Source organism: Lottia gigantea (genome assembly GCF_000327385.1).
Source record: "Lottia gigantea unplaced genomic scaffold LOTGIsca_56, whole genome shotgun sequence".
Taxonomy (NCBI): Eukaryota; Metazoa; Mollusca; class Gastropoda; family Lottiidae; genus Lottia; species Lottia gigantea.
In genome coordinates, this window is record NW_008709919.1 from 761,433 (window position 1) to 771,126 (window position 9,694).

At 33.0% G+C, this 9,694-nt stretch overlaps 1 protein-coding gene across 1 annotated transcript; it reads right to left on the reverse strand.

Annotated features, from left to right (window-relative positions):
• Positions 1-1,101: 1,101 nt before the first annotated feature.
• Positions 1,102-1,980, reverse strand: LOTGIDRAFT_84413 (hypothetical protein; the record flags this gene model as incomplete). The annotated part of the gene is made up of 1 exon (XM_009063152.1): positions 1,102-1,980. A coding segment is annotated over one exon (879 nt), but the record flags the coding sequence as incomplete, so codon positions are not given.
• Between the last annotated feature and the right edge of the window lie 7,714 nt (positions 1,981-9,694).

Below are 9,694 nucleotides of genomic sequence, written 5' to 3' on the forward strand. Positions count from 1 at the left end.
TTATCACATATTGATTACTGATTATTATTTATATTGACCTAGTCTTATCACATATTGATTACTGATTATTATTTATATTGATCTAGTCTTATCACATATTGATTATTATTTATATTATCTATTCTTATCACATATTGATTACTGATTATTATTTATATTATCTAATCTTATCACATATTTATTCCTGATTATTATTTATATTATCTAGTCTTATCACATATTTATTCCTGATTATTATTTATATTTATCTAGTCTAATCACATATTGATTACTGATTATTATTTATATTTATCTAGTCTAATTACATATTGATTACTGATTATTATTCATATTGTTCTAGTCTTATCACATATTGATTACTGTATTTTATATATATTGATCTAGTCTTATCACATATTGATTAATGATTATTATTTTTATTATCTTGTCTTATCACGTATTGATTATTATTTACATTGATCTAGTCTCATCACATACTGATTATCATTTATATTATTTAATCTTATCACATACTGATTCCTGATTATTATTTATATTATCTAATCTTATTAAATAACGTTTGAATGATGCGCATCATATTACATGTAATTGTCGATAACGCTCCATTAGGATGAGAGGTTGATGATGAATTATTAATTAATAATTATTTAAATAATGAATAAGCATGTCTGGTTTCGATGAGAACATATTTTTAAAAAAAATCATAAACACAGTGAAATATAAACAATAAACATCATACATTCTACTAACACCTGACACTTTCAGTTTATTTTCTATCTACATAAACACATTAATCAATTTACATACAGAAAAATTAATCAATTTGATTGTTTTCTTTGCACTAAGAACGAGAATTTCTACTTCATATAGTCAACATAGTACAGAAGTTTATTATATAGTCCACCTGTTCATACTATCATTACAATCTAAAAAGCTTATACGTTCAGAATAAGTTTTTATGGCTTTTCGTATATATAAAATCTGGCACTATGTCTTAAAGGTGCGTTTGAACTGCACAAGTAAAGAATTTTATCTTACTTTATTCTGCATGGTATCTTTTAACGCAGTTACATTAAAAACTGGTTTGTTTCTATCAACTGTACAATTAAACATATCGCGGACAGTTTCTTTAATGCTTTTATTGCAGCGATAATACACGAATGGATTTATCATTGAATTGGCATACGACCATATAACAGTTATCGCAAATATAATTTGAATTGTTTCATTTTCAGTTCCAAGAAAACACAGATTTAAGACAAAAAATGGGGTCCATGAAATTAGAAAACACGATAGAATGAGACCAATTGTTTTTGCAGCTGCGGAATCTGCGTGTGAAACCTTCTTTTTATCTGCGTTCCCTTGAAGTTCGGTTAAGTTATTTTCCCTCACAATCTGTCGTTTTTTTATGGTTAGATACAGCATGAGGTATAAGATACAGACTATTATAGCTGGAATATAAAAACTCAGAACTGTCGAGGTTATACGATATTCCACACTCAAATGAGTATCTGACTCACATAAGGCACAGCTGATGTTCATATTTTCGTTCAAATGAGCATTGCTTAATAAGGGTGGTACTGAAATTAAAGTTGGTACTATCCATGCAATGGCTACAAAAATGAACGACACGTACGATGGTAGGATTTTGTGATAAAGAGGTCGGCTTATAGCCAGATATCTGTCCACAGCCATCATAATGATATGAAATATTGAAGACGAACACGCAAGCACATCCAAGGAAAACGCCACTGAACACAGAAAATCCGTTATACGAATTCCTCTTTTCCACAATAAAAATATATAGAAAGGCATTGCTAGAAGTCCGACCATGATGTCAGCAACTGCTAGAGATCCGACTAAAATAAAGGTCGTTCGCGTATAGTTATGTCGTATGCGACGTTTTTTGAAAATGATTGCCGCCAGAATGATGATATTACCCACAACTGCACATGCTGCTATTGCAATTAATATGACACTTCTTATAACAAGACCAGAGTATCCTAACAAGTATTGTCTTGAGACATGCATTTCAGATGGACAATTGGTTTCATTTGATTCCATATTTCTTATCTAATTCTATTCCGAATTGAAAATAAATTGCAAACAAATTGAAGAGAATTCAAAGGAGAATGTCATTCTAAAAACGAAAACAAAATGTTTTACCAGCAGCGGTTAAATACTATTCCAATGTTTGAGCAAACAGCAACCATTCGAATACTATTCCAATTTGTTAACAGACAGCAACCATCCGAATTTTAATCAAATGTTTTAACAAACAGCAACTATTCGAATTCGATTCCAATTTGTTAACAGACAGCAACGCATCTGAATTTTAATCAAATGTTTTAACAAACAGCAACGATCCGAATCCAAATCAAATGTGAAAGCGTATTACGACAATAAGATTCCGCGCATTTAACGTATGGCAGTGTTTCATGTGGTCGAGGACGATTCCAACAAATAATAACGACAAGAGTACGCAGGAACTTCTTATTCAAAAGTTTTCCTATGTGTATTTCTTTTTTACTGTTGTTCCAAGGAGAATATCATCATTTGAATAATTTATTCTGATCAATTCATTGAATTCCACCGCGACTAATTATCGCCAATTCACAAAACGTTTCAGATAAGCAATAAGCCACAGATGATTGCACCCTATTATGACCATCCTATATATGATATTAAAACAGAATGACTGATACAAAACGCCAATACAAGTAAAAGTGTTCTCAATCAATTGACTCCACTACTTTTGCAACAAATTAATTGCTAAGCAACACTTAAAACTCACCTAATATTTTCTCCGTTTATCTTACAGCGGCTTAGCCATACATAAATACACAACTATGTCGAGCCGTGTAAGTTTGAATAAATACTATGCAAAATCAAATTGTTATCCTTCCAAAAAAAATATCCAATAGGCTTTTACATATAACCAAAAAGTCAGAATCGTGCCGCACGGTTTATAGAATAACTGACGAATAATTAAAGGCGCACAATCATATACTGCAGTACGGAAGTGCTGTTATTCCAAAAAATGTTAGGATAAATCGAAGTTATATCGTTTAATACACTCACAATATTAGTTATCCAATATATCCATGTAACAGTTATAACCAATAGCTCAGAGTCGTGTGGATTTATAAAATAACTGATACAGGCGCGCTATCAAATCCTTCAAATTAGATGGAAGTACCCGAAAACGATAATGTAAAGTATGAATCAAAGTTATATCATTATATATAAACCGCGAATATAATTTATCCAATGGGCTTCAACGTAAAACCACCATAGCGCCAGATTCATAATCAAATTCTTCACTAGAAGATAAATGCACAAACAATTTTAAATATCCAATAGGCTTCAACATTTAACCAATAATAGCTCAGAGTCATGAGGTTTTATAGAATATCTGTTGAATAATTGAGGCGCACAATCGATTTCTGCAGTACAGATGGAATTGCTACCATTCTTTGAAAAAAGTTAAGTATGAATCTAAGTGTATCAAATAGGATTTAACATATAATTAATAGTTCCCGATAAAAACTCCTTATAGCAAATTCTTGAGAGAGAAAAATAGTTAGTCTGTTTGATTGACTCTTCGCTAAGATTTATGAAATTTAACACACGCCCAGATGATTACTTAATACATGTACTTAACCGAATATTCGAGGTTGGCGATTCCATGTAACACAATTTGTTCCGATGAGAATTTCTCCAAGAAATGAACTTGTTAATAAGGTTATAATTAATTGGATCGTATGCCTCATTAATGAATTAGAATCACCCGAGGCCTTTTATCACACAAACAAACTTCTCTAAATCAACTGTAATTCCATTCCGAACGGACTAAAGGATCGGTTCGTAGATTTGTACGTCGTTAATGCCACCAATGCCGGAAGCTGCAGGATTGTTATGATTAACAGTCCAAAGCGTAATTTTCCCAGAATCTGTGATGTCTGTCAAGAACATTTGTTGTCATTTGCCTCCAAGAGTATAAGTTTACAAAACCAAACAACCAAGAGGGCGATTAATTGCCGTTATTTAATTGTTTAATTAAGAATTATTTACTACGACGGCCGTTCTATTCGGCGGTTGAAGGTCAAAACTCTTTGATAATGAGATCTTGAAATAAATTTCCTCAGGCACCAAATTTCGGCAGTAATGTTACCAAATAGTTGTCTTCAATAAATGATGAATTGAATAGCAAACTTTCAATTGTCACGTCAACGATTCTTTGTTACATTAATTTATCCAATCTCCAGTATGCGATTTCAGATGTAGATAACTCCGTGGAATAAATATCGTAAGTAACTATACACGAGAAAATTCAGGATAAGTCCATGTAAAAACAATGCAAAATAACTCCAGCAACCCCAAAATCTTTCACAAATTAAAGGTGATAAAAAATTACAACGAAAGCAAAGATAGTCTTAATAATTCCTAATTGAAAAATTCCGATGGCGAATTCCACACATAAGAACTTGACCCTCCAGTGTCAAAATATCCAGACATAAAGTACTTCCAAGAGTTAAGATGGGAATATTTATAGGTATCCAAGTGTTAATGTTCGCCAGTTTTTCTATTATTGATACATCAAACAGAATTAAATCGCGCAAGTGGTATAGCATGCAGTTTAAACCACACCAATTCTAGCTAATCTTTCAATATTTACTTTATCAATAGCTCCCAGGCATCAGTTTTCATCAGCTTTCTATCGCATCTTAGAATTTAAACTGTATTTTCAGATAAGCGAAAACAATTTTGTATATTGTAATGAAGCAATCTTGCATCACAATATGTAGGCTGGCTACCAACGATCTCGTTAATTGGCACATTATTTTAACTGTTTGAGACTTATACCTTTCTTAACTTAATGTAAATGATATACATGTACATTTGTTTTAATATTTTCATTAACTCGGTTAATTAAAGTTGAGTTCCCGTATTTTCATTTATTTATTATAAACATTCGATTATTGGACGGCTAATACTTATATCAATCAAAAGTAGAGGTGTTCTAATGATCGGATGTAATAGCATAGTGAGACGAGGAAATAATCAGAAGCCAACAGCAAAACAGTCAGGTGTCCAATTAAAAGCATAGCATCAGCAACATCGCCAGGAGACAACAAAGGCCAACCAAGATAAAACAGTCAGAAGATTGAAACATAGTTAGATGACATCAACAACATAGTCAGACAATCACTACAGAGACAGAAGTCGACAAAGTTAGGAGTTTTATCTTAGTTTAGTACTTTGAATTCACTATGAATCCAGCAACAATAAATTCGGCTGCAATAGAGAGGTGTTAACTTTATTGGCTTCATGCATCGTCAAAGAGAAGATGATATTACTGTAACACGTGAATACACAAATTACTTTTATCGCGGCCTTAAAATTTGACCTTAAAACCAAATTACCTCAAAATGCAATAGATAGTTTTCATGATACGTTGCACATTATTACGAATTAAGTTGTAATGCCGTTTACAAATCGTTAACACGTTTGAAAGCTCGTAAACGTTTTAACACATGTAGTGCTGTATAAAACAAATAAAGTAAATTATATAGGTGGACTCTTAGAAAGTAAGGCCAAGTCGGCAGAATTGAAGTCGTGCCACCTCCAGAAATTCTATTATCATCCACTCATAATAGGAACTGCTAATTTGAATAATTCTGAAAATGTTATGAATAATTATAATGGATCATTGTGGCTACTGGGAAATCAACCATCGTAATCGTCTTTTCTCGAACAATACAGTCAAAAATAACCTCTCTATAGTTACAAGAATAACACATTAATATATCTTGTACTTCTGTCTTTGAAACCACAGGAATCACTCTAATGGGATTGACTGTTAAGCAATTAGTCGAATAAAAGTATTAATTGTACGACTGTACAACAGCATGGGGTTAGCATTCAGTCACTATAACCGATTGAAATCAGACGGATGGTTCTGACAGCAGTGGCGGCAGAAGGGGTATAGGGGGCATGGCTGTGCATTTGCAGCCCAAGAAAAATGGTTTGCACCCCCAATTATTGTACCCCCACCTTATTTTAAAAACTGTGATTTTCATGCGTTTTACCCCAAAAATGAATGTCAGAATGCACCAAATCCTTCTTTTTTTCTCCATGAGAGACCTGAGACGATGATACCTCCACTGAGTTACTGGATTTTTAATTGAGCTTCGACAGTTGTCCCTCCGTTGAGTCAATCTGCCATAAGCAGTATAATCATCATTAAATTCTCAAAAATCGTCAATCTTATCCTGTCAGTAGCCAGATGTATAATTCAGATTGCAGTAGCATAAAAGCTTTTCAGATATATGCAGTATAATCATTACTAAAAAATTTCAAAAATCAATCTTAACCTGTCAGTAGGCAGATGTATAATTCAGATTGTAGTAGCATAAAAGCTTTTCAGATATATGCAGTATAATCATTACTAAAAATTTTCAAAAATCATCAATCTTATCCTGTCAGTAGCCAGATGTATAATTCAGATTGTAGTAGCATAAAGCTTTTCAGATATATGCAGTATAATCATTACTAAAAATTTTCAAAAATCATCAATCTTATCCTGTCAGTAGCCAGATGTATAATTCAGATTGTAGTAGCATAAAGCTTTTCAGATATATGCAGTATAATCATTTTTAAAAATTTTCAAAAATCATCAATCTTATCCTGTCAGTAGGCAGATGTATAATTCAGATTGTAGTAGCATAAAAGCTTTTCAGATATATGCAGTATAATCATTACTAAAAATTTTCAAAAATCATCAATCTTATCCTGTCAGTAGCCAGATGTATAATTCAGATTGTAGTAGCATAAAGCTTTTCAGATATATGCAGTATAATCATTTCTAAAAATTTTCAAAAATCATCAATCTTATCCTGTCAGTAGGCAGATGTATAATTCAGATTGTAGTAGCATAAAAGCTTTTCAGATATATGCAGTATAATCATTACTAAAAATTTTCAAAAATCATCAACCTTATCCTGTCAGTAGCCAGATGTATAATTCAGATTGTAGTAGCATAAACGCTTTTCTGACATGAGCAGTATAATCATAATTAAAATTCTCAAAAAATCATCAATCTTATCCTGTCAGTAGGCAGATGCATCCTTGCTATTGTAACTGAATTTTTCGCTTTCATTTTTGTTTTGCGAGAAAATGTTAATTGCCTATGCCCTGGTGTACCACTGTGCCGCACTCCACATACAAAATAAAACATTAACTGCTATCTCGTGGCATATAACCGGAAGTAATTGCTATTATCCAGATATTGATACCGGCATCATTTCGTCATCGTATCCCAATGCAGATCTTGACACAATCTTGGAATATATGAAGAACGGTGCTCGTGTACATGAAACCAGGTGAAGTTGTTGATATCCAGATGATTGCAAGTTGTACATTGCGAATAGACGATATCCGGTGTCCGGTGCGGTGTACGATGCTGGATTATTGATACAGTAGAATATATTAGTAGAAGCGAATTTTGTCGGAACCGTGGCCGGACCTGTACCTCGTGTGTTCACTTCTATTTTCTACTGTCTCATCCCGCATCGTACACCGCATCGTCTATCGCGACTTAATAGTTATTTACTAAAATAGCAGATATTTGTTATTATTAGTGCGAACAAATCTAGAATAGAAAGTCAGTTTGACATTATTCAATTTTACAATGTGATATTCAGTCTTTAGAAATCGACTTAAGAGTTCCATCAATACTCTTTGTAATGCTAATATAGATGTTTATTGTCAGACCAGACCGGGTGTTTGTACAGTACAATACCTTGGTATATAGACCTGTTAAAACGTTTTATTGAAGGTTATTCATTGACAAGGTTAATCTGATAAGTTCAGAGCAACCTATTCTCAATATCACGCAGACATGGTTGAAGAAACCTCCCATATGATTTTTTTGACCAAGAAAAATGTACGTTTTCTGTATAAAGTGATATGGGGTATTCGACAATGTTGAGAGAAATAAAAGAAATCTATGCCTCTATTGTTTTTTCTCTTTTTTTCTATTTTGGCTGTAAGCCATGATAATATACATGCATAATGTATACAACACCTTGGACGTTTGAATACTATTAATTACATACAATAAGTTGCTCTGTGTTCAATTTATCAGGCTACAGGCTGTGCATGTTAAAGATACCTAGACAGTTGAAAATCGAAAAAGAGCAGGCTAATGCTGCTGTCATAGCAAATTTTCCTCATTGCACCCAGCATGGCATTGCCCGTCTTTCCACATGGTGCAGAAAAGTAGGACGTAAAACTCCATTCCTTTCATTTTTTCATTTTAATTTATCAAGGCGTCATACAATGGGAATAACACACAAACCACATTTTGAAGAAAGTTATGTCGGAAGCCTGTGGTGTGGCCCATTGCTGACGAGTGCACGGCGATATTCATGTTAAAATTGTGAATAGAAGGGTTAATCAATATCTGCTTTACTAACTTACCATTAGCAAATCTCACGTTAAAAGCTTCAACCGATTTAAAAAAAGTTGAAATAATTCGATTGAAAACGTATACGTGCTGAAGCTGTAGACATATAAATAATTCATGATAAACAATAACACATTTTAATTAGAAATTGTCATTAGTAAAACTCGGCGATATCATGCTTAATTGTAGTGTGTTGGGTGTATAATTCACACTCAAGTGACGAATTAAAGATAATGTGGTTGACAAGAGTGACGTGTGATCAAGCTTTGTCATTCCTTTCATTTTTGAATGAGCCGGAACTCATTTTAATGTTTAAATTTCCTACTTGCTTCCTGCAAGGTGTTGGCGTCTTCAAGGTGTTGACTTCTTCATTAGCCCGCATGGTGCAGAAAATGTGGACGTAAATCTTCATTCATTTCATTTTTAATTTCATTTCATTTTTCATTTCATTTTTTTCATTTCCATCTGTCGCAATCCTCGCATAGATGTAACTTACATCGGACCGATTGTGCTTGCAGCCAAAGCCAAACTTTCAAAACCAGTAGCTAAAAGCTTCTGCAAGGTCAAATAAGTCATTCTCTCTTTTCTAAAATGCTGACAATGGTTAAAAACAACAAGAATTATACATGATCTTTAATTAAAGCACTGTTTATCATTGGAGATGTGAACTAGGGTGGATGTTAATGACATTCTGTAATCGTATAATTACACATTTCCTCAATTAACTAATAACAATGGCATTTCCACTGATAAATATCTGTACTCTTTATGCTAGTCTAAATACACATTAAATCCTTTTGTTTAGTGCCGATTGGAATTTATTTATCGGATTGGGGAATTCGATGAGACTGCTTAAAAGAAGAACTAACTGCACGTAAGACCCAATATTTTTAGTATTTACGTTGATTAACTAGAACATTAGAATGAATCACAAAAACAGCAAGAACCATCACAATTTCAGGAAATATGGCCAGCATAAGAAATTCCATACAGGCGTTTAGGTAGCTTACATCAACAAAGTTTCCATAATTTGTCGCAGTTACGTCCATCTGTTCTTGTTGACAATTCTTAATAGAATTGACTCATGTCCTTAAACAGATATGTTCAGTCCGAAAAAGTGCCTTTAAAGTTGGAAAAAAAAACAGAATGAAATTTATTTACATTTATATTTTCTGCTGAATATACTGGCCAGGTATTCTCGAAACAATCTTAGCGCTAGGATGT